At 36.1% G+C, this 27,141-nt stretch overlaps 1 protein-coding gene across 5 annotated transcripts in view; it reads left to right on the forward strand.

Moving 5' to 3' along the window:
• Positions 1-27,141, forward strand: part of Ccdc178 (coiled-coil domain containing 178) — a 306,788-nt gene that overhangs the window by 98,944 nt on the left and 180,703 nt on the right. For all 5 annotated transcript variants that reach the window (XM_070029364.1, XM_070029363.1, XM_070029365.1 and 2 more), the window contains 6 exons: positions 6,017-6,200; positions 20,623-20,685; positions 21,819-21,980; positions 23,561-23,674; positions 26,118-26,263; positions 26,719-26,878. In XM_070029364.1, the coding sequence (XP_069885465.1) occupies positions 6,017-6,200; positions 20,623-20,685; positions 21,819-21,980; positions 23,561-23,674; positions 26,118-26,263; positions 26,719-26,878 (829 nt within the window). The remainder of the gene's footprint in view (positions 1-6,016; positions 6,201-20,622; positions 20,686-21,818; positions 21,981-23,560; positions 23,675-26,117; positions 26,264-26,718; positions 26,879-27,141) is intronic.

Genomic DNA, 27,141 nt, shown 5'->3' on the forward strand with positions numbered 1-27,141 from the left:
TCAATAAAAGTATGTGTGTGTGTGTGTGTGTGTGTGTGTGTGTGTGTGTGTGAACATCTGCTGCTTGTCCAACAAGCATTTATTATGAATTTATTATTCATTTTCCTCCAGGGGAAAATATGTACTAATATGAAAATTTATATTTTCAACATTCACTAACCAGTATTCTTACAAAGAACATCACTTAGGTAATGTGACAGAGGAATTGTCTGGCCTGGGAGAGGTTGGGAGCCAGGGTTTGATACGGACAGTAAGGGTCAGTTCTTTGGGAAGTATCACTCTAGTTGAGCCGTAGTTAAATTTGTGCTAGCTTTAGCAGCTCTAGGGAAGAGAATTACATACAGAAGGAATAGGAAATATGGAAGTCCTGAAACAGATAAAATTTCTCTTTGCTCTGGACACAGAATGGAAACTAGTGTTCCCTCAATGCCATTCATGAGGTGTAATTTGGGGTGACAAGTACTGACAAGGTAGATATAGCACCAGTAATGAAAGCACAGAGGCATTTGGATTTAAAGCATTTTTATAATCTTACACTTTAGAAAGGTCACTTGGTCTTCTTATTGAAGGATGGACTTTGGTGGCCATATAGAGGGTGATGCTTTTAGTGGTTCAGAAAAAAATTAATAATGATGACATAGATCAAGGCTTCTGTAGTATACATGGCAAGAAAGAGCCGATTTTCTGATACATTCTAGAAGAGCTGGCAACAGGATCTTTTGACAGCTGGGTAAAAGATGTGAAGAGAAGAAAAATCTCAGGCTACTCACTGAGATAATGAGGGTTTGAAAAAGGACATGAAGGGGACTGGGAGGGAGAAGATATATCTTCTTGGCTAGATTAAATTTTATATTCCTATAAGCTCTTCAGATGGAAATAAAAAGTCAAATTTAGATCTATCGGTTGATAGTTCTGCCATAAGGAAGCTATCAAAGACAAATTTGGAGTAATAAAATTAAACAACAGGACCAGACAAACCGCTTAAAAGGAGAGTCTTAGAAAAGTCATAGGAATGTACATAATAGAGAATATGCAGTCTTTTGCTACAAAACTTTAGGGCTCCTATTCTTTAGGGAAGCACTTGCTTATTGGAAAGTAAAAGTAGTCCTCAAGAATTAATACAAAGAAAGCACTGAACAATTGCAGGATAAATTCCCAGCTGGTACTTGTCTGTCCTAAAGACATAAATGGGAAATAGCCTTGCTGATTAAGGGATTAAATTAATTGACTTCACATGATAGACCATAAGCTACAGATGGGTTCAAGGGAGGAAAGTCTGAATAGGTGAGCTATATGCTCAGACAGACATGAGAGAGTGTGCGCACCTAAGTCTGGGATCTTAGTGAGGAAGAAACCATTTAAAGTGTTTAAGTCTAATTCTCCACACTGATAGATCTTTTTTTCTCTTTTAAAAATCTAAATGATCCTAGAAGGTTGTAACCCACAAATGGTCATGACACACTGTGCACAGTCACTGGTCATCAGTGTAGTAATTGTTTCCTCTGAGTGGCAAGCTACTTGCTGGCAGCCATTGTGTGGGGCGGCGAGTTCTCCTGAAGTGTTAAATGACACAAGGAGTTTACTGAGCTCTGAATATGAGTTTATTTTAGTTGTTTTTCTTTGTCACTGTTCATAGGCTCCTATTTTCTCTGCTCTATTACACATTCATTTATGACGTCCAAAGCAATAGGAATGGTTTCTTTCATTTCATTTTAAAAAATTTTTATTATTAATTAGTTGTATGGGGTTATAATTCCATTAAGTAAGGTTATGAGTACAATGTATCTTGATCATTGTTCCTCTTTCCAATCTTCTTTCATTTTTCATTCATTCTGTTTTATTTTACTAAGCCATAGGACCATAGAATGACCCCAGAGACTGTAGTGTGTTCTTTTTATTAACAAAAAGTCAAAATGTGAATTTATTGTGTACTAGTCCATGGAAAAACCTGGACTCTAACTTCTTAGAGACTTCCACATTCACAGTAATAATTTCAGCAAGCGTTAACCATTCTCCTTTGCTAGTTTTACTCTATCAAAGATCTTTTCAGTTATGAAATGATTTGTATTCGAGATGGTAGACAAACTGTATACACTCACCTCAATTTACTTAACCTTCACAGAAATTTAATTATAGATATTTTTCAGTTCAATCGTACAAGGAGGATGTTAGATATGAAACCATTTTCACACTTAAGGAGTAATTGGGATTTGGCCTATCTGACTAAAATACATGCTCTTTCCATCTAAAAAACAACACCTGTATTCCCTGATAGGGAAGCCTTGGTTCCTGTTTCTAAGACTTTATAGAAGTTTTTACACACAAAAAGAGTTTTGACACTGCTTTAAAAATATCAAAAACTTGTGACTTACCTCCTCCCCCCGCCCCCCCGCCCCGTCTCTGGGTTTGGCTCCAGCAGTTGTTTCTCAAAGAATGACCTATCCTTCCTTACTTCCTTCTTTTGATTGATGCTGTTTCATAGAAGTGTAGAATGTTCTTTCACAGCATATTTTGTATGAATAGTCTTAAATTATTTTGTTATTATTTTATTTAGAATTTTTCTGATATTAGATGATGGTAGATGAAAAATACTGTTTTAATAATATCCATCATTCAAAATTCTTCATAGCTGAATGTTAGCTTATTGTAGAGCAGTTTTAAGGGACTGGGAATGTGGCTTAGTGGTAGAATGCTGGGTTCCATTCCTCAGTACCACATAAACAGAAAAAAAAACTAAAGTGGCACTGTGGCTCAAAGTGGTAGAGCCTGGAGGAAAAGAAGCTCAGGGACAGTGCCCAGGTCCTGAGTTCAAGCCCCAGGACTGGCTAAATAAATAAATAAATACATCACCTTCTCTTATTCATGGCTTGTGCTTTTTCAAAGGTAATCAAGATGTGAATTTATCGTGTATTGCTCCATGGAAAACTTGGACTCTAAAGTCTAAGAGACTTCCTCATTCACAGTAATACTTTCTCTTAGCATCCATTAATCATTTTCCATTGCTAGTTGTTCTTTAGATCTTTAGATCTTGACATTACCACCTGACTGTTCAGTTTTCAGAATCTACTTTCTGATGCCCAACACTATTCTTTCCATCTTATTTTATTCATCCCCTTACCCCCAACAAATATTTATACTTAAGAATTGCCCACGTGTCATCTTTATGGGTCTCTCTCACCTTTTTTCATCTTCTTTCCTTTCTTAATTATATCTCCTAGTTATATTTGATCAGAAAAAGTAGTTATTTAATAACACTCAACACCTTGTTGCTATAACTCAGAAAGCCATGTGTAAAGTGAAATCAGTACCTAGAGTTCCTGAGCTGTTCCTAACAGCTGGAAGTAAACAGGAATATGCTAATTAATCTTGCCAGAGGTGGAAGCTAGCTTAGTGGACATATGAGGACAACTTGTTAAAACAAAAACAAAAACAAACAAAAAAAAACAAAACCCATAGTATCATGAATAAAACCCCCACAGTCAGAAAGAACCAGGCCACTTGCTAGATAGTACCTTATATTAGAAAGAGAATGATCTTAGTTAATTGAGTTTACAGTTTTTAAAAGAATATGGACATAGCCGGGTGCCTGTGGCTTGCACCTGTAGTCCTAGCTACTCAGGAGGATGAGAACTGAGGATCTCAGTCTGTCCAGTCGGGAAAATCCATGAGACTCTTATTTCCAATAAACCATCAGAAAACTGGAAGTGGCACTGTAGCTCAAGTGGTAGAGTGCTAGCCTTGAGCTGAAGAGTTGAGGGACAGTGCCCAGGCCCAGAGTTCAAGCCCCACGACCAACAAAGGATATGGACATATAAAATAAGTGTGGAAAAATATTCCTAAAACACACCAAAAGACTTTTATTATGTTTAAACTTGAATGGTATCACAGGAAGTTAGTTCATATTCAAGTAATACTTAGCACTGTCAAGGTATTTCTAGATAATTCATCTTTTTCTGAATACTGGTTGAAATATTTTTCCTGCCTTTAATTGTCAAACCCATACCACTTTCATATTTAGCCAGCTATCTTCTCAATTAATTCCTATAGATACATTCAGATAGGAATTATTGTCTCTTACTAGTCAAACTCACACAATACAAATTTATTTCCCTTATTTTTATCATACCTTTCTATTTTTCAATTGGCTATATTCCACATTTATCTGTTTTGGTTCATATCTTTGTCTCAATCTGATTTAAGGGAAGTCACTTCAATTTTTACACATTTAGTATGATATTGGCTATGTATTTGTTATATATATTCTGTATTATCCACTTTTTACTCTTAAATTTTTATTTGTCCATTTTTGTTTGCTTTACTATTATGTTCTATTCTATAATTTTCCAGAGATTCTTATCATGAAAGTGTGTCGAATTTTGTCAGAGGCTTTTTGTGTATCAACTGAGATGATCATGTGATTTATTTGTTCTTGGTCCTATTTATGTGATGTATTATATTTAGTGATTTATGAATATTGGGTCATCCTTTAACCTTGAGATCAAACCAACTTGATCATGGTGTGTCATCTTCTTAATATACTTAATATACTGTCATCTTAATATGCATCTTCTTAATATTCAGTTTGAAATAATGTTATTGAGAATTTTTGCACCAATGTTTATCAGAGTGATTAGTTTATAATCATAAAGCCAACCATTTTTGTAGCTTTGCTTGATTCACCATGATCTTATGATGATGTGTCAGGAAAAAAATATTAATGTATCTATTGATATAATGGACAGTTTCATTGAGTCTTGGCCTCAAGATTGATTCTTCTCTGTAGGCGAGCTGTTAACTGCCTTTAACTTAGGCCCTAGTCAATGCTGTTCTTTTCACAAACAAGCACAGATTCCCCACAGCCCTGCTGTATACCAGTGACACATGCCCTCATTACTCATCTCATGGAATAATTCAGTGAGTTTTTCCTTTGCTCCTTTTCCACTCCTGTGTTGATTCTTTTTGTCTTAATTCTTTTCTACAATGTTGATTACTCTACTTGTAGCTTACCCATTCATTCAGGCAGGCCTTGAATGAATGTTTGTTCTTATATCCCACCCGACAATAGACAGGAATGAGGAATTAATGCAGATCTGATATAGATTGATTGATCGATAGATAGATAGATAGATATGTAGATATACATATATATGTAGATTTATATGTAGATGTGTATATTATAATTATATTTTGTATATAATCTATATAATTATGTTATGTATAATTATATCATATATAAAATTATCTTTCTATATAGATATCTATCTGTAAAAAGATAGGTAATTAACTAACCCTTGAACTTAATAAGTTTGTCCTAGGTTTATTTGTCTGTATCTCCTTTCAGTTATCCCTAATTTACAGGATTTTCTTATTATTGGAATATTATATTATCATATAAGATATTATTGTATTGCAGATATAAACATATACCTATAATGTACAAATATCTGTATATCTATCTATCTGTCTGTCTGTCTATCTATCTATCTATCTATCTATCTATCTATCTATCTATCTATCTATCTATCTATCTATCTATCTATCTATCTATCTATCTACAAAATACAATCTCAGTCCTACAAACCAGCAACTCAGGAAACAGAGATGAGGTAGTTGCAGCTTCAAAGTTAGCCTGGGCAAAATTTAAAGTCTTCTCCCAAGAAAAAAGTTGAGTATGGTACTATATACCTCAAATCAGACACTGTGGAAAGTAGAAGTAGAAGGATAATATTGTAGGCTAGCCAAAGTAAAAAAACATGAGACTCTATTTGAAAAATAACTGGAACCAAAAAGCATTAGAGGATTGCTTAGAGTGCTTGCCTAGCAAAAATGAGACCCTGAGTTCAATTTCTAGTACTGCCAAATAATCTAGTACTAATCCTGCCCCACTTATATTCCCATGAAATATTTGTCTCAGTATATATATCTATATATTCTTTAAGAATAATTGCATGAATTTGCCTCAACACATGTTCTTTTAAACTTATCTTATTAGTCACTTTTTACTTTTCTTTTATAGTATAGAGAAAAAAATAGAGTATGAGAATGAAATCCAATCTTTGCTCAGAATGAAGAAAAAGAACAGTGCATATCTCAAAGAGCTCTATGAGGAATGTTATCGCACTGGTACCATTTTTGCCATAACCAAGAAAAAAACTGAAGAAATGGAAGCTATAATAGCAGAAGTGAAAAGAAAATTCAAGGTTGTGTATGTTTTTTTTTTCAAATGAAAAACCAGAGTAGCTGGCTTGAATTTACTGAATTAATTTTTCTTATAGTTCTTAACTGTCTGGTATTTATTTCCCTACTCCCATGGGAGCTAAGAAAACACTAGAAAAATATTAGAAATTGTTCTCCACTTAAGAATGCTTCCCAATTGCTAAACATCTTCATCTCTCAGCATGAAGTCATGGTATGGAATTACAACCATTGACCCAGGCATATCTGACTCAGAATAGTGCTGCATTAAAAAGAAATTTCTATGCTGTCATTACACAAGTCAAGTTCATAGTAGTTCAAGTTTGATTGCAACTTTGTGATGATCCTCTTATTTTGGGGACTGAATCACATACATCTATGTAACATTCTTGTTTATCTTGTTTTCTTTGTAGATATCTATATTTGTTGACCTTAGTATAAAGTTAATTCTTAATCCATGTTATCAAAAAATTAATTTTATCAATATTACTCCTGAGGTAACTCTAGGAGATAACCTTAAATGCCTGAAGGGATAGAAAGTTCTGAATTATGTTCAAGTTAATGTCACCATAAAATGCCACTTAAGTTTTAGTCCGTTCACAGTACCCAATAATCAAAGTTATCTTGTAATTTTCAGAAATATCCAATTATAACAGATGGTTTTGTCCAAATTTCTCATTGTTTAATCTCAGTAACTGACCTATTCAGAAAAGAGGTGTTTGGTCAAACTCTAGAATGCTTTTTGGATTAGGAAAAAAATGAACAAACATAAGATGCATATTGAATTAATGGTGTTGATGAGTTTAACCATCCAAAACATCTCAAGAATGTGGCATTGCACCAAAGAAAGCTTGAAATCTTTAACCACATATTTAGTTCAATATTTCAGTTGAAGGCTTCTGTGCAAGCTACAAGATCTTAAAAGAATTTTTTATAGTAAAATTTGGGTAGAAAGGGGATTACTGGTTCCACTAAAATCATAGTGCTAAAGTCATGTGGGAAAAGTATAGAAGACTTCAGTGCACTTCAAATCTAGTGTTCACAATACTGCACAATTCTTTTTTCATTACCATTATATAGTTGTATAAAGGAGTTGCTATTCAACAAAGCAGTTTATGAATACAATGCATCTTGGTCAACTTCACCTTTTTGAACATTCTCACTTCCCCCTTACCTTTCCTCATTTTTTTCAATTTTTTGGAATACTGGATAGTTCTTATTCATTCTTTTATTTGGGGGATGAAGTGATTTGCCCAAAGTAGCACCGTTTTTAGGTAACAGTGTGAAATTTGGGGAGCAGGAGATCAGACACTCAATTTGGTATAATCAGTAAGTCACCAGACCTAAACTTTGGCCCACAAAGATTTAGTCAAGATCAAAATTTGAATGCAAACACAATAGGAAGTCATTTTCTCAGCAATCTGGTCCCTAACTTTATCATTTAGAGACTATTTTCCCCTGTATACTTTGTACGAATGTTTCAATCAATCCCAAATATTCTTAGCAGAAAACTCTTAGTCTTCTCTTCAAATGCTATTATGAGTCCCTCTTTGTCAGTGTTGGTTTTACCTCCTGTGGTTTCTGTTTCCTACTAGCAGTCAGAGTCCAAAATCATAAGATGAAGAATTTAACAAAAAAAAATGGTATAACTTTTAAATTCTGTGCCACCCTGAGTGGCATGGTGAACTATTGTGCTAGCCTGCTCTGTGTGTCCAAACCCTGAACGAACATCATTCCTTTGCCTCAATGTGTCCATGCCTTATATGCTACCAGCCTGTTTGTCACTCAGTAAGCATCTTGCTTATATGACTGTGGAGGTTTTATGGTGCTTATGCTTTACCAACCATCATTTGTCACTACAGCTCAAGGGTAATGATGCCTGAATTTTTTTTTAAAGTATATTGATTGCTTTGTAATAATATTTGTCATTGTTAATATCTCATGCTTCTTAATTATCAGTTAAACTTTTTTTGTTTGTTTGTTGGGAGTGAGGCTTTAACTCTGGGTCAGTTCCTCAGCTCAAGGTGAGAGCTCTACCACTTGAGCCACTTCCGGCTTTTTCTGTTCATGTGGTGCTGAGGAATCAAACCCAGGGCCTCATGTATGCAAGGCAAGCACTCTAGCACTGAGCCACCTTTCTAGCCCCGGTTATCAGTTAAACTTTATGATAGAAAAGTTTTTTTAAGTGTGATACAGTGTGGATATCCACGAGGTATCTCAGAGTGTTTCTCTTGTAAGTGTTGACTACTGTATTTGTTTCCCCTCTGAGACGAAGTTCAAAGGATCCTCATTTAAATAAAAGAAAAGCCGCATTTTCCAAATAGCTTCTATCGAAGGAATAACTCCATCCATAGAGACACACTTAGAGTATTTCTAGTTCAATCAACAGAAAGCAGTTCTCATAAAACATGGGACAGAACTACACAACTTCTATAAACTGTTTCAGATGAGATTAACATGTTTTAATACCAATTGTAAAATGAACATCCTAATAGCTCTTTGATTCTGTTTTGGAGGAGTTTTGCCTTACAGCAGGTCAAATCAAGAGTGTATCTCTCTTGTCCCACCTAAAATAGCTTTCATTGAATTATGAATTGACATCTTATTCTTGGCTATAATGAAGATTGATAGAAGTAATGACCAAAATTGACTGTAGCAGCTTGGTTTTTTTTCCTCAACTAATAAGACATAATCTTCTTGTAATGATGGTTAAAATGCTACACAACTAATTCATCTTAGATTTCAGAACTCAGTTAAACTTTCCTGATAGAATTGGATTTCTTTTTCTTTTTTGTTTTGGTCAGTCATGAGGCTTTAACTCAGGGCCTGGGTGCTGTCCCTCAGCTCTTCAGCTCAGAGGCGAGTGCTCTACCACTTGAGCCACAGCGCCACTTCCATGGATTTCTTCCTTTTTAAAAAAAATTAAGGAGAAACCTAATTTATGCATAGCTAAAGAGAAACTGTTTCTGACTTGTGTCATGTAATCCCTCCCCCTCATCCCCCACCCCCGTGTTCCTTTGTTTACGATTTTTCTTTTGTATTCTTGGCTTTTTGTTTTATTTTTACTCTAATTTCCTAAGATTCTTCCGTTCATTTGGAGGCAGAATAGTTGTCCTAAATGGACTATTTCATGGTCTGTAATGTTGAGAGCAGCAATCCCATAAGGAATGGTTGCCAGGGGAAAGAGAGTTAGGATATAGATGATGCAGACACAGTATGACATCAGATTCCAATTCTTCTAATGGCTTAGTCAAGCATCTGAAAAGCACATTATTTTTCTGACATATATTTGAGTAGGTAAATGCACCTGAAAAACATGATAGAAAAAATCCTTAGCGATCCATGGATCTTGATGGTGCAAAACATTTGAGGACTTAATAAGACTTTGACTTTCCATAACCATCATCTGCAGACATGATTTCTATCTCCATTCAACTGCATTAGCTTGTTAGAAAACAGGTGCAGCATTTCCATTTCATTCTTTTGCTTCTATTTTTCTCCTCCATTATCCAAGGCAAATCTGATTCCACTGAAAAAGCTTAGGCATTAGACTTGGATTATTCCTTAATTTGAATTTTGGTCCTGCTCATTATTTGTTAAGAAAATAGTGAGAATGTCCTGGGACTTTTATTAGCCTTTTGTACACCTGTGTGGTTAATAAATAATGCTGTACCTAAAATATTTAACTAGAGCCTGACAGAGGAAATATTGTCAGAGCATGAGGTTACATTTTTTTTGTTCAGGACTAAAATAAAAATCTTTACACATTTTTACTTTTCAGGTTGTTCCCTGATGAATGTGACTAATATGCAGGTTCTAAATAACACAGTAAAACAGATATTAAAAATGGGTTGAATGGTTAGAGTGATGCTTTTAGCAATTGCTTCCTATATTATTCCCTTTATCTCTCACATTAATTTCACAAAAAAGCAGGTGAAGCTATCTTAACTTTACATATGTGGAAACTCAAGATGAACAATGGCAAATATATGTGTGTGTGTGTGTGTGTGTGTGTGTGTGTGTGTGTGTGTGTGTGTGTGTGCTAAAGTATCTAAGTCAGTATATATTCAGGCTTCTGGAACATTCATTAAAATATGAAAGAGAAATTAAAATATATTCATAATCTGTAATGCTGCAAACACATGATTTTAGGAAAATTACCAGATTTAGAGAAATTAACAGTGAAGATGAACAAAATCGAGAGGTGCATGTTTAAAGATGTTATAATTAATTACATAATTATCACCGGACAACAGAGTGTTCATTGGGGTAAAAATCTTGTCTATTTTATAAATATGGTGGCATTCAACACTTGAACAAGACTAAGGAGAAAGTAAATCTTGGGCTTGGCTCACACCTGTTATCTTAGCTACTCAATAGGCTGAAAGGTGAGGGCTATGATTTGAAGCCAATCTGGGCTTAAATGTCTGTGAGACTCGTATCTCCAATTAAACACCAAAAAAAGAAGCCAGAAGTTCAGTTCGGGCTCAAATGGTAGAGTGCTAGTCTTGAGCAAAAGAGCTCAGGGAGCAGTGCCCAAACCCTGAGTTCAAGCCCTAGAACTGGCAAAGAAAAAAAAGTAGAAATTTCAAACTCTACTACAAAGCCATAGTAATCAAAACAGCTTGGTACTGGCACAAAAAAAGACCTCAGGACCTTAGAATTGAAAACCCAGAAATGAACCCACAAACCTATAGCCATCTAATCTTTGATAAGGGAGCTAAAAAAAATAAAATGGAAGAAAGACAGCCTCTTCAGTAAATGGTGCTGGCAAAATTGGTTAATCACTTGTAGAAAACTAAATCTAGATCCTTATATATTACCCTGCACCAGAATCAACTCTAAATGGATCAAAGACCTCCGAGTCAAAGCAGACACCCTGAAAACATTACAGGAAGGAATAGGAGAAACTCTAGGTCTCCTTGGCACAGGCTGAAATTTTCTTAATAGAGACCCAGAAACATAAGAAATCAAAGACAGGTTGGACAAATGGGATTGCATGAAGTTGCAGAACTTCTGCATGGCAAAGGACATAGCTAGCAAGATCAATAGAAAGCCCATGGATTGGGAGAAGATCTTCACTAGCCATACAACAGACAAGGGTCTCATATATAAAATATACTTAGAACTCAAAAAACAAAATCCCCCAACAACAAATCCTCAAAGAAACAACTGCCCAATAAACAAGTAGGCTAAAAACTTACACAGAAACTTCTCTGAAGAGGAAAGAAGGAAGGCCAATAGACACATGAAGAAATGATCAACCTTTCTAGCCATAAAATAAATGCAAATCAAAACAACATTGAGATACCACCTCACCTCAGTTAGAATGGCTGTAATCAAGAACTCTAATAACAACAGAGGCTGGAGGGGATGTGGTAAGAAGGGAACCCTACTGCATTGTTGGTGGGAGTGTAAACTTGTTCAACCTCTTTGGAAAGTAGTATGGAGGTTCCTCAAAAGACTCCACATAGAGCTCCCCTATGACCCAGCAATCCCACTTTTGGGCATTTACCCAAATGATCACAAACAAGGCCATACTAAAGCTATAAAGCTATCAGCTCAACTGTTTATTGCAGCATTATTTACGATAGCTAAGATATGGAACCAACCCAGATGCTCCTCAGTAGATGAATGGATCAAGAAAATGTGGTTTATATACACAATGGAATTCTATGCCTCCATCAGAAAGAATGACATTGCCACATTTGTTAGGAAATTGAAAGACTTGGAAAAAATTATATTAAGTGAAGTAAGCCAGACCCAAAGAAACATAGGACCCAATAGCTAGTAAATGTCTGAGTCAAGTAGAGAAGGTCAGATAAGTTGATGTTAGGTGAAATGAACCCCAAGATAAGGACACAAGTGGTATTTTCTTTCTTGCAATTGTTTTTAACATATTTATAAGATGATTTCTTTGTTGCTTTGTATGTCCGTTCCCTATGGTATAACCCCTGTTTTCACTGTATTTGATGTTGGTAAAATTTGGGGAGGAGAAGGGGGAAAAAACAAATCATTTAAATAGGGATACAGGTGGACCCATTGCAACAATGAAGATGTTATGTCAAAAAAAGGAACTTTACAACTTTGGCTGGGGAGGGGATGGGGGGAAGGGAGAGTATAGTCGTAGAGATGGGAAGGGATGGTAGGGGAAAAACAAGGAAGGAGGCAACAATGCTTGATAAGAAATGTACTCATTACCTTGCCCAAGTAATTGTAACCCGTCTGCACAGTATTTTCACAATAAAAAAAAACTTTAAAAAAAAGAAAAGAGGTAGATATTCGATAGTTATGTGCAAACCACTCAATAATATAGATGGAACATATAGTAGGAAATATTAAATTTGCAAATTTCTAAGTAATGGCCTACTGGTTAAACACAGGTGTAAAGATAAATTGTAAGGGGCTGGGAAGGTGGCTCAGGGGTAGAGCGCTTGCCTTGCATGCCTGAGGCCCTGGGTTCGATTCCTCAGCACCCCATAAGCAAAAAGAAAAAAGCCAGAAGTGGCGCTGTGGCTCAAGTGGTAGAGCGCTAGCCTTGAGCTGAAGAGCTGAGGGACAGCACCCAGGCCCAGAGTTCAGGCCCCATGACAGGACCCCCCCCCAAAAAAGATAAGTTGTAAATTTGTTCAGTATGGAATTCTTAGAAATTTAATGTCTGTCTTTTTAAGTGTCTAGGAAACATTTACTAGACTGAGTCCACCAAACATAACTTCACACTCAGGACACGCTTTTCAAAAATTACCCCCAAAAGTTACCATGTAAATCTATAGGGTTTTGAGGATTCAAATTACTTCAATTTAACTTTGTGTAATTAACTTTGTGTATTTCTACAAAGAAACCTCGTGTGTATTTTCACTTAGAAGAAAGAAAAGAACACAAGAGAAATAAGAAAAAGAAAACAAAAGATGGAAAAGTAAAGAAAGCGGAGATAGTAGCATATTGTATTATTTTTAGTTAGAACCATGTGGAACTGCACCAACCTCCAGTTGTTATCACCAGAAAACGCCCCAACAATGCCAAAGATGCCGAATCATAACAATTTAATCCAGTTCATAGTTATTTGCACACATCTCAAAATTCGCTCTAAGAATTCAAAATCTTTCATTCTTGTACAAACAGAATGCTGAAACACCTGGTTATGGGGACGTAAATAGACATTACATCCTTGCTTCAGAGCTGAGCTCTGTATAAACTTTGCTTTTTCTTCTGTTTTCTATCAGAATGTGGATTTCCAGAAAACGGTACTGTCAAATCCTCTAGATTTCATCTTTTGTACTACTGTACGCTAGAAAGTCTATTCCGGTAACATAGCTCTCTGCTGCCACCTTCTGGTATCTGCCTGCTAAAATCAGGCAGCGAGCAAGTTACAGGTAATTGTATTGGCCTGGACTCCAGCATCTCACTGCTGGCAATCTTCTCACTGCTGGTACTCTCTCACTCCTTAAAAAGTATTTTTCCCCCGATCTCTTGTTCGAAAGAATTCAGTAATAGCAAATGCAAACAGCAACTGAGTAACCAAACTGTGGCTGGGTCGCAGTGGATGTTTTGGCTCCAGCCACTTGTCAGCTAGTATGCATCGTTAGAGAAAGAGAAAGATGAATGGAGATGCTGGGTGGAGAACCCCACTGAATGATTGTCTCTGGTTCCCTCACACTTGCTGCTAGTAGTTGTGCAGGAGGAAGGAGAGGATGACGATGGCCTACCTGAACAAAGAAGGGAAGGCCTTGCTGGGACCTGCAGAGCCCTTCCACTTGCCCTGTGTGGAAAAAGCCCCCCCTTCATTCTAGCTGGACAAAGAAAACTGTTAATGGACCCGGCTTCACATTTCAAATCACAGTAAATAAAAATGGATTTGGAGCTGAGGGGCTGTAATTAATTAGCTAATGGATACAGGTATCAAGTCCACTTGTAATTCTCTAAATCAATTATTGGTCTATATTATTGAGCACTGAGTGTTTTTCCTTTACCTCTTCTTAACTTTGCATCTTCCTGGATCTCAGAGTAGTCTACATTTTAAAACAGTGTCTTTCAATTAGGAGCCAGCGACACAATCTGGCTATCCTGGCTATATGGGAAACTGAAAACAGGAAGCTCATAATGTGAGGCCATCTTGAGCAGAAGTATTCATGAGAGCCTTTCCCAATCGATAGCTACGTGTGGTGCTCTATGCCTGTCATCCCAAGATAGGTAGGAGGCTGAGGTTGGAGAATTGGAATTCCAAAGGCAGAAAAGTCCATGTGATTCCCTCTCAGTAGAGGGAAGCCAGACATACTGACACATGCTTGTAATCCCAGGAAGGTTGGGGAGTCTAAAGTAGGTACCTGCCTCCCACCAGAAGCAAGAACTTATCCTAAAAGTAGCCAGAGGAAAGCAGGACAGGATGCCTAGCTCCATGATATTACACTAGTCTAGTGAACTCAAGGCCCTGAATTCAAACCCTGGTACTGCCACAAAAAATGTCTTTCATGAAGTGAGAAAGGCTTAGGCCTGTGTGATCCTGGCTGCTTGGGAGGTTGGCAGGAGAGGATTGATGTTCCAGGACCATTTGAGCCAAAGAAAGTTCGCAATACTCTATCTCAACAGCAAAGAAGTTGGGTATAGTGGTGAGTGACTATCATCTCAACTATGGTGGGATTATCATACAGGTGGGCATGAGCAAAAAGCAAGACTTTATCTCAGAATAATAAGAGCCAAAATGTATATCAGGTGTGGCTCAGATTGTAGAGTACCTGCCAACAAAGATGAAGCCCAGAGTTCAAACTCTATTACTACAAATGCTTTCTAAAATATTGAGATTTTAAGAGCCTACCCCAATTGCTTGACAGAAGTCTTGTCAATGCAGATTTCTCTTTGTCTTTTTATGGTATGATTCAGTGTAAAGACTTAAATGATGACTATGATGTAGTATTAAAATTATGTTCAACTTTTGGAAAAATATCGGTAAGCATATTTTCATTACTAGTGATATTAAATGTGGTCATTTGCCTGAAAACATAACCAAGGAGTTTATTCATTTTTCCGTTGTAAGTACTAATTACCAGCTTGAATATTTTAAGACTACGCAACTTCTTTTTCCAACAACTGTTCACTTAGTGGACCTACCATCTAGCAATTTACCGAATCATGACAAGGTAATTTTTTCTGGGGTCTCATTCCTTTTCCAGTGAGTGGACAGCTTGAAGAACTCCAAGTTTGGGCATCGGTTGGGCCTAGGCCACATTGCTGGAGAAGCAATCTTCCTTCTATTCCAATCCAGGTGCTTACTCCACAAATGTGCATTGCTGTAATCGTACCTTCCTGTCTTTCCTATCATCCTTTCCAAGAAAAAAACATCTCGCCACTTATCCTTACAATGTCATTTTTCAAGCAAAAATGGAAGGTCTCCTTGTCATAGAGCCATTTCCCTCTTTTTACTTGTGGTATTAATGGATTCATGCTTTCAAGAGAAGCTCTCTATCATTTGAACCACACCTCCAGACAATTTTCTTCTGGTTGTTTGTTTGAGATTAGCACTTCTGGGTCAGCCTGGACTGTAATCCTCTGATTACCCTTACCACTAGAGCTGAGATGACCAGAATGCAACACCATATCCAGTCTTTTCTACTGAGGTCGAGTTGCCTGAGTTTCTTACTGGACTGACCTTGAATGAGGATCTTCTCAATCTCTGCCTTCTTAGTAGATCGGATTATAGATGTGGGCCAAATGCTTTCCTCTGTTTTTTTGCCTTTAAGTAGTTGTACAAAGGAATTGCCATTCGATAAAGCAGCTTATGAAAATGCAGCGTGTCTTGATTGATGTCATCCTTTTCAACATTCTTGCCCATCCCTGCCAACCCTCACTTTTCTTATTTTCTTTTAGAATATATATTGAATTCTTTGCCATTTAACAAAGCTGCTTATGTATACAACAAATCTTGATCTGCATCACCCATTTCAATATTGTCACCTCCTTTTGATCTACCCCTTCCCTTCTTTTTCTTAATTTTGTGGTATATACAATGAATTCTTGACTGCCTTTTCCTCCTCTCCCCCTTCATTCATCTTCCCCTCTCCCCTTGACCCAAAGTTGAATATATCAGCTATTTAATGTAGTAAAGGAAAACTGGCTAACACAGTAGCTATTTGACTAAATGGGTGTGTTGAGTAATTTACACATACACTCAAGCACACAGTCAAACACACACATACCACATACAAGCAGCCTTCCTTTTGCACAACATTGTGTATGCCTATCTCAGTCTACCCTTGTGTTATGTAGTCCCCAGTGTGCCCTGATTTTCATTAACATGGAGCCCTCTAAAGCTAGGGCTGCCTGTAGGCACAAAACACTCTGTTTACATGCCCAAGACACAACAAATTCACAAAAGCAGTACCCATAATATAAAATCAGGAAATGTTTTTCCCAAATATAACTCTGTGTTATTTAATAGATCCTTCTTTTGAACACATCCAATGATAGTGCAATCTACTCTCTACACTACACACTAGTTCTTTTTTTTTTTTTTTTACAGTGAAAGCAGGGGTTATACTGTTGGGGAGGGACATACAAAACAACAAAGAAATAATCTTATAAATGTGTTAGAAACAATCGCATGAAAGAAAAAAAACATTTGAATACATATCCTAGGGTTCATTTCCCTAACATCAACTTATCTGACCTTTTCTGCTTGACTCAGACATACACTAGTTATTGCAAATAAGGGAAACCATAAGACCTATGTTTCTTTGGGCCTGGCTTACTTCACTTAATATAATTTTTTCCAAGTCTTTCCATTTCCTAACAAATGGAGCAATGTCATTCTTTCTGATGGAGACATATATACCACATTTTCTTGATCCATTCATCTACTGAGGGGCATCTGGGTTGGTTCCATATCGTAACTATAGTAAATAGTGCTGCAATAAACATAGTCGTGCTGGTAGCTTTAGTGTGGTCTTGTTTGTGATCATTTGGGTAAACACCCAAAAGTACACACTAGTTCTTAAGTTAATTCATCCTCCTGGTAATTTTGTGCTCATTTTTATTGTGGCTCTGTAATTCGCAGCTACAGAATTTATATTGCATAATTAAAGAGACATTTCTTTAGAGTTGATAACTTCTCTGGTGGATTCTGTTTCAACAGAGTCCACTATGGCATTGCTAACAAATTGGTACTTCTTTGACCCAAAGCCTGCTCCAATCCTAAAGGCACCTGAGCTACAGAATTCAGGGATTCTCATTTAACTACAAAGCCTCATAGCTTAGAGTGACATTGTAGGTATGCGCCTCCAAGAGTCAGAGGCTCTCAACTAAGTGTGCTTATCACTTTAATTTGTCTTAGGAATCCAGGTGTCTCTGAAATGCTAAATCTGTAAGAAAAAACGATCACTACACATTGTACAAATACAGTATTATCATTGAGGATGCTGTGTGTGTGTGTGTGTGTGTGTGTGTGTGTGTGTGTGTGTGCGTGTGTGTGTTTGGTGGATATACTGCCAAGATTATATGTCAAGAGTCACTGAAGTCCTTTGCTTAAGGCTAACACAGCCTGCACCGAGGCGCTGGTGTACAGAAGGACATTGCTTCCCAGTGAGCCACCATGGGGCTCATCTGAAGGACCATTCTTGCATTCTGACTCCCTGTAGTGTTGACCGAGATTGTCCTCGAGTCTATATTACAGTTTACCATGTTTCTCTAGCTAATCCTGCTACTAGCAGACCCAGAGCAGCAAGTTTGTGGGTTTTTTAAAAAATCTTCTCATGAAACAATTCTTTAGGATCACAGAGGATCCATATCAGGAGCAGGTTCATTCATGCAAAAAGTAAGAGATGAGAATAGTCAAGTCTCAGGAATAAATGGAGCCTAGAGGGATCTTAAGAATTTGAGCTTTGATTGGTGTGTGCAGATAGGGTTGTGTGGTCCTTTTTGGAAACTAGGTCCTATGTCATTAACTCCTCCCACACACTGGGTAGGGGAGCTTTTTACCTTAACGGATCAGACTGTGACCATCAGGGTGGCTGGGTAGGTGGAAGATTTTGTCTAGTCAAGATGCTACTGATACATTGACTATCATGAAAGCCACCAATCATGGTCACAAAGATGTTCCACTCTCCATGGCTGAGAGGGCCATGGAGATCAACAGGATGCAGGTGCATGACATGAGTTGTTTGGTTAATAATAACAACCCACTGTCCTTGGCCATTCAATTTCCTGACTGCCTAGCTCTTCAGCCTCTGCTTCATTCCCCTTAAAGCTCACATGTCTGGATTCCAAAGGTGCTCCTTAATTAGCATCCTGCCCACTAAATTACACCCCAGAAGCTGTTTTTCCACTAGGGCGGGAGGAGAAACTATCTTACTCTGCTCTGACTCCCTGAGGCCTAAGAATTTTGACCATCAGAGATCACTTTCTTTGAGAATTGTGTGCATTCTTCAATATATTAAACATATTAGAAGTCCACTAGTTCTTCCGGGAAGGGCTCAGCCTCTGAGATCTTCCCAGGGACTGAGCATACTTTGGGTGTGAAGGATGATATTCTAGGAAGGTCTTGAGCTCCTGGTTGGAAAGACTCCTGCAGGCGTGGGTCTGGTACAACCGTAAAATTGGCAGCCCAGACAATGGGAGGTGTTTTCTTTCCTGATGACTGTTTATCCGATCGTTTGATGCTGCTATATGGGTTCACAGATGTCAAGGGGTGTGGTAGTGTCTTGGAAACCCTTTCTCAGGGCTTGAACAGATGCTCCCCATAGCTTCCCTAGGGAACTTTTGTCCATTGGTTAAAGGTTTACATCTCTGATCTAAGTTTAGAGACATGTTTGTTTAAACAGATTGTCCTCTTACAAGCTGACAACTGAAAGAATAAATTTGAAGAGTAAACGCATCTGAAGGAAACATTCGTATTACAGCTAGTGATCACTCTAAAACTTAACATACCTTGCTTAATTTCACTAATTGTCTTAATGAAGAAAAGATCTGCATAATCTGTTTGCATTTCAGCTTCAGGCTTTGCCATCTCCCACCTCAACAATCACATACACACACATTCACACATACACACGCATTCATACTTGCACACAATTTTTAATTCATTTCAACCAAAGGTCAGATATAGCTCTCTATTTTGGAATAGGAGAAAACTTTCTTCAGGCAATAGGAATATTAAAATGTCTTCCTTGTCTAGTGGTATAGCAGAAGAGGAAGCTAATTTCTTTAAAATTATTAACGTGTCCTTGTATTATTTGGTTTCAAATGTTTGTGTCATCTTTTATAAAGTGATGGAGTCACCCTATCCCTTACTGCCTTTGTGTTTTCTTGTATGCTATACCTTTATTGGGAAAAGATAGGCATTTTTTCTAAACCATTTAAACAAAACCAGGGGAAACCATTAAAAAAGAGTTAGATTTGATCTTTTGGAAGATTGCTTAAGGCAAGAAGATGAGTTTGGGGAAGAGAAAGGCTACCTAGGGACAAGAAATCTTGTCAATAGATCCTTGTGATATTCAGAGCTAGAATGGATAAAAGAAATCTGCCCATGTTGGGCGCAGCAGATTGTAGGAGGCAGGAGATGTGGAAATGGTGATCACAAAACAGATCCTCCCTCTGTGGGTTATTGTAAAAGTGGAAAGAATTATTCATTCATTAATAACCAATTACCAAAGGATAATAAGCATCAAGGAAATGGTTCAGATAAAATAGCCACATGTAATAGTTTTCAATGCAAGGAAAATCGGGACAATTCCAAGGGTTTTGATCAAGACACATTGTATTCATAACCTGCTTTGCCAAATGGCAAGTCTTTCGAAGGAGTTGCTATATTGATAAGGTAGAGAAAGAATTGGAAGAGATTGGGGGCAATTATTCCTGAACCTGGCTTTGTGTGGCTTAAAGAAAGAAGATAAATAATTATAAACAATTTATCTTGGTAACACATACAAGATGTTTTCTTTTTTGTTGGCCCTAATAACTTTCAAGGCATTATGTTTGTTTTTGATTGTTTGTTTGTTTTAGACTAATTATTCTAGGTAAATGGAGAATCTGCTCACACTTTTCAAACTTGCATTGTCTAACTTGTATTCAATGTTACATGCTTATTCTGGAAAAAATAAATAATAAAAAAACCTGGTAGATTTTTTAAAGTGAGAATTGATAACTATCTAGACATCCCTTCCTGGATACCTTAATTCTTTTAAGCTCAAGACTGTAAAGTATAAGTGAAATTGCAATGAAATTGCAATGACATAGTTTGTTCTTGGTATTCTATCCCTTAATTATTTTGTCTCCACTAACATCAAGGCTTTATAAAATTTTAATAGTACATGAATTGTAGTGAATACTTCACTCTTTAGCATGATATAAGTAAATGTATCTTGCATTTGCAATTGTCTTAAACTTGTCTCCTGATAGTCTGTGACTAAAACTGCCATTAAAACATTTCACAACATGTAGGGTAGAGAAGAGTTCTTGAAAAAACTCACTAGAGGTGAAGTCGCTGCCGGTGTAGCAATTCAGGTAAGACTAATTTGGTTTGAGTATTTTATTCTTGCTTTAATTTGCATTTTAGTTAGCATTTTAAATTTGGTTTCAGTGAGGCAACTTGTCGCTGCTCGGTTTGCAAGCTGGCAGTTTTCTCTCCTTAGCTGATGACAGTTGCCCTCTGTGTCCAACCAGCAGTGTCTGATCATGCATGAAATGCTGACCTCTCGTATACATATCTCATTTTGTGCTTTAATGGGAATTTCTGCCAGGCTAGTGAAAGGGTAGTGAGATCTTATTCCTAAGTGTTGAACTCTTTAGTTTGTTTTGTGGTGGTTAGGTTTTCTTAACTTTCAGTGTCTCTAACTTGAATTTGCTTATTTTACCCTGAAACAAATGCACTCTGTGCTGTGATATTTCTCAATAAAGATTGGAAATGAAAACCTGAGAACTCACAAGACAATTTTAATTTTTGAAAATCTTTGGCTATCACCGGTGCATCCTTTGGAACCCTGGTAGTATCTTTGATCTATGACATGGTTTTAGAAATACACACACACACACACACACACACACACACACACACACACACACACACACAATTAGAATCAGAATTGCACACATACAAATACACACACAAATATATTAGACATGTGACTCATTCATATGAAATTGCAGTTATTTTTTTATTATCAGAAAAACACAATCAATCACAGCCAAAAAGTCTAAATATAATATTATCTACTTCTTTGGTCCTCTTTGTAATTTTCTTCTGTTACTTTTTTCTTTTGTGACTTGAAACATACATATTAAAAAAATCCCATAGTCTTCCCAGACATTTTTCCTAATATTTTGTTATTGATTTCCTTCTCATCATTTGTTCTTAGATTACAGAAATTGGATATATCTCAATATATGTTATCAGTGTGCTCTCTTAAGGTTCCCCAACATTTACTTAAGAATGCTTAATTTTTTGTCTATTCACTTTTTTTTCATTTCTTCTAATAATAATTTTTACAGTATTTGTACCCATTGAATTGTACAAATAGTACAATGACTATACTATTTGGCCATTCAATAACAACAAAGATAATTGCCTGGTACTTAATATGAACTGAATGTTTGGATAATTAAAAACTTAATGAATTATTTGAAATCTTTCCTAGTAGAAAAGGCTGTTTTCCATTGAAGAAAATCAGTTCACAGAGAGGCAGAAATTTGTGCATAAGAAAATATTATTCAGCATTGCACTAGAAGAAATTGAGAGTCCTCTGATGGAAATAGAAGATGATGCTATAAAAATCAGAGTCATCCACGGAGAACATTATGATGTAAGCATTTATAATCATTGATTGTATAGCTAATTATATATAGGTTGTCCAGAAAATAATTTATAGAAATATTTAGGTTGATAAACCATGTATATGAGTTTACATTACTATTTAGAAAATGGTGACCTCATACAGAAAAATAATGGACACACTAAGTAACTCTTTGAACACCATACCACTGGAATGTGGTGGAGTGATCTCACAAAGACTGTTCCTTAGAATGCTATACTTTATCTTGTAATATACCTAGGAAAAGCAGTTTTCAAATGGATGGGCAATGATGTATCTGGTGATGTCATTATCTTGATAGGATAATTAAATCTTCATTGCTTTTTAATAGACTATGAAGTTCTGTTTACTTGAACATAAAATATAAAGCATCGTGACATTTTCATAGGGGATTTTTGATGCATACAGAAGTGAAAAGAATTAAGCAACTATCAATAAAATACTACAAGTTTATGACAGTAACTGATTTTAGTAGCCCTTCCCCCAAAAAAATTAGTAGAAAAATATGTATGCAAACTGTCATTAGTCTTTCAGAGAAGCAGAGGGTGTGGTAAGAGTTATATATTCTTGGTTTTTTTTTTCTGTTGGAAAGACATACATATATTTGCTTGAACCATTTTGGCAATAAAATTTTTCATTTCTTTGCAAATGTTGATATAATTTTATGCTGTTGGTCATCAATAATTTTCTTTTTTTAATTTTTAATGTATTTATTGTAAAGGTGATTAAAGAGAGTTACAGTTATGGAAGTAAGGTAATGAGTATATTTCCTTTTGAACACTGTTAACCTTTCCTCCTTCAGTTTAGTCATATAAAAAGAGTTTCTATAACACATAATAATTTTGATTGCCATTGCTTCCCAATAAAATATAGAAGAGAAGGTTACTTAGTAAACTAGAGAAAATTTGAACCTAACCAAATCTAGCAATTTCTACAAGATCATGGAGCATAGAAACAAGAACATCTAAGTCGTAATCCATATAAAGATTCTGAATGCTGTCATAATGCTCATGTAACAAATATATTCCCAGTACCAACACCTAGTGGGATAAATGATTTAATCATGTGTCTCCCTTTCATTAACAATGGGAATTTATTAATTACATCAAGAGATTCATTACAATTGTCTCAGTATTATAATGAATTTTCAGACAAGATTAAAGTCTTTTGTTTCTCCTTATTTTATAGTAGCCATAGTTTTAGAACTTCTTGTAGTTCGGTAATAATTTTTATTTTATTATATCTTAATAGTTAATAATGTATAAAAACTTTTCACGTAGCATGAAATCTAGGAAACACTTTACATACTTGTTAATGTTTGCTGACAACTTCCATTTAATTTTAATTTAGTTTAAATTTTAAATATCAGAATAAAAAATTCTATTCCCTTATAAGTGGTTTTGTTTTAAAACTTAAATGGGTTAGATTTTATTTTCAGCTAATATGTTGAGACTCTGGATGTCGCAATGTTTCTATACTTCATATGTACTGTATTTACTAAAACATTTAGTTATGTAATTATTATTTAATTATAACCAGAATAATTGGATAAATGTCTGAATGTCTTCTAGATGCTTAGTGATATAATTGATAAGAAAAAAAAGGTCCGAGTAAAAGTAGAAAAAACAAGGAAAAAATTGCATAAAAAGGAGAAGATATCCCGTGTTACATTATCAGAAACAGTGGTGAGAAATTTATTTCAAAAAACCATTTTGAATTTATAAGCCTTTATGTCAATGTAAACTAGTCAAAAGAATTTAATTTTAGGTGGAGCATTGTATTTCTCATTGTTTGCATTAAACAAACTTTTTGTGCACGTGACCACACACACAAACATACACATATGCTTTTCTTCAAGATGGTGAGGACAACAGCCTTTAATTAAGGCTTTAATTAATTAAGCAAAAATGTATATTGGATTGTGCAGAAATCCACTGTTTTCTTCTGCTTCCATGCTGGTTTCCAGTGCTTGTGGTTTTAGGTAGAAATGAAGAAACAAAAAAGGCAAAGAAAGAGAAAGGGAAGGAAAGAAGTAGAGAATGAGAAAGGAAAAGATGGAGCATTGAATCTTTCCCAAATTCTTATGCTGAAATTATAGCCAATAAATTAGTATTGGGAAGAAAGACTGTACAATTATATGTATATATATGTATATATATACATATATATATATATATGTGTGTGTGTGTGTGTGTATATAAAGAAAACAAAAAATAGCCAGAGCAGAAATAACAGAAATGGGCTGGCAGCTGACTCAAGCAGACAATGACTACCTACCAAGCATGAAGCCAAGAGTTCAAGTACCAGTGCTGCCAACACCAATAACAAAACAAAAACATACTACTTACTGTACTTACACAGCTAATCTTGTATAGAAAGTCAGGCCCAGAAACACAAACCATGCATGTGTTCCCTTAGTATGTGAAAGCAATCTTTAGCTCATAAATTAGTAAGTAAATGTGGCAGGTGTTATGCAAATGTATACAAATTTATTAGCTGAAATAAGGTAGATTCAAGGGAGATCTTAAATAGTGTAATTCCTAACATTTAACAAAATAAATATTAGGAAATGGTTACTTGGGAAGGGGCAGTTGAGTCACGAGGAAAGGGACAGAGAGATGAAGAGGAGATGTAGGGAGAATGCAATCAGGCATCTAGTATATTAAAAAAATAAAAAGAATCCATGTATATCCTACGAAGATAAGAAGAGTGGGGAAAGGGGTGGGCAGAAGAGAGATGGGTAAGAATATTGAGAGACTCCATTCATAAAGTGCTTTGTTAACTGGCAACTCCTTTGTACAACTACTTAAAACAATAAAAATAAATAAAAAGGGAGATTATCAGAAGCCTAAATAAAGATCCAGTCTAGAGTATCTGAGATAAGAATAGGAAACACATAATACAGAAAGTAAGAGCAAAGTGGACAGCAGTTGGGATCTATGGAATCATTTAGGAGCATAAGCTGGATGTGGGAAAAAATATACAATAATATGTAATAATGTACAATGTTCTAGCCCAGAAGCCAGTCGGTTGCTCTGAACATCTAACAGTTTTGAAGGGAACATGAAAAATAGTTGTGAATTCACCATTTCAAGCTGGAATTGCATGGGTCCAGCTTGAGAAATTGTGACGGTAGCAAATAGAGTTTTGGGGATTTTTTTTGTTTTTTGTTTTCTCTGAAAGATTAGAACAATATATACTCTTGGCTGGCTGCAGATGCACACGGCACATTTGTGGAAACCAGGGACCACATGGATGTGTTATGGAACTTGTTAGCTGTTTGTTTCTGTGTTCTTTTTCCTCCCTCCCTCCCTTCCTTCCTTCCTTCCTTCCTTTCCTTCCTTCCTTCCTTCCTTCCTTCCTTCCTTCCTTCCTTCCTTCCTTCTTTCCTTCTCTCTTTCTGTCTCTCTTTCTGTCTCTCTTTCTGTCTCTTTGTCTCTCTTTCTCTCTTTCTTTCTTTCCTTCCTTCCTTCCTTCCTTCCTTCCTTCCTTCCTTCCTTCCTTCCTTCCTTCCTTCCTTCCTTCCTTCCTTTCTTTCTTTCTTTCTTTCTTTCTTTCTTTCTTTCTTTCTTTCTTTCTTTCTTTCTTTCTTTCTGGCAAATTTATTTAGAAGTCAAAGGAAAGACACACACACAAAAAGGGAGGGCGACTCCAATGTAGTCTTCTAGTAAGGCAGGTCTTCTGTTCGCTTGTGTTGCTTTAGTAGTATGGGGCTCCTCCCATGTCTCTTTTGGACATTGTGCTGAGTGCTTGCTGGGTCGTGCAAGCACCACCACTTGTTTGCCATGGTTGCACGGACACCTAGAGCAATTTGGGAAGCAGCGCCATGAAGGGCCGCATGTCATCTGCTGCGTGAAACCATGCCCGCAAGGTGTCCCTATGTGCCGGTGGCGAGAAGAGACAAGCATGTGGAAAAAAGGCGGGGCAGGAAAGCAGAGAGGACAGAGAGTGTTTACCAATCTTATCAATGGAAAAGTGGAGAGCACAAAGCTAACTCCTTACTTATATTACCAAGAGATTACATACAACTGGTTTTTAGTTGTTCATACAGCCCATTGTCATTGTGCCTCCGTTTGGTGAGGATTTCAAAAGCCAACTACTTAAAGCATTTCTGAATTTTGTTTGCAGGAAAAACGGTCAACGGTTTTTAAACAGTATGAAGGCGCAAAGACTAAAACAGTGCACTATAATGAAAAAATAATTCAGATGACTAAAGAATTAAGGAAAATAGAAGAGCAAAACGCAAAACTTAACAGGGAACTTGAACTTTTAAGGTAAGTGTTTCAATTTTGTAATCATCTTCAATGAGTTCTCATGTTCTTATTTAAATTTTATTCTTAAATGGTACATATTTTCTATTGTATTTTTATGTATAACACATATGTGATACATTTAATCATTTGAGTTATTGGTATGAATAATTTGTTGAAGAAATAGAGCCAGGCCTATAAAAGAAAACTTGTTACAGGGAGAAGAGGTTCGTGGGCTTTAAATATGAACCAGAAGTCAAATTTATAAAGGCTGATAATAGTCACAGTGAAGGGAGAAAAAAATTAAGAACTTAGCATGGAACTAATGGATCAGAGAGATTGGAAGAAATGGGGGAGACTAGAAGAAAATTTCAATATCCTTTTATATTATGGGTTTTTCCCCCCAGAATGTATCCTAAAATTATTTCAGAAAGGAAAATAGAAATCAGCTAGTGGCATGGATTTTTTTTTCTTCCCAGGAAACAGTTTTATGATGTGAGACTTGAAAAAGAACGTATCCAAACAGTGTATGATCATCTTGCAGAGGAGAGATCAAAATGCTGTGACAGACTCTATAAAGAAGGCCAGATGTTTAGAAAGTTCGTTGATATGAGACAAAGAACTCTGGCAGGTCTTTGTGTAAGTATTATTTTTGACTTGTTTTAAATTGTTTTAAGTTAAGTAGAGTAGTGGTCAAATTAGTAGGTAGTTTGAAACATTCATTATTCATGCTGTAATAGAAAAGGTGCTTGTTTTTTAACAATTGGTTGGAGACTCTCTCTCTCTCTCTCTCTCTCTCTATATATATATATATATATATTCTCTATACATACATATATAAATAATATAAAATCTTTATTGCTGATCATGTTTTAACAACTCACTAATGATTATTGTTGTTC

This window comes from Dipodomys merriami, unplaced genomic scaffold, assembly GCF_024711535.1.
Source record: "Dipodomys merriami isolate MVZ:Mamm:240054 unplaced genomic scaffold, mDipMer1.0.p SCAF_2, whole genome shotgun sequence".
Classification (NCBI taxonomy): Eukaryota; Metazoa; Chordata; class Mammalia; order Rodentia; family Heteromyidae; genus Dipodomys; species Dipodomys merriami.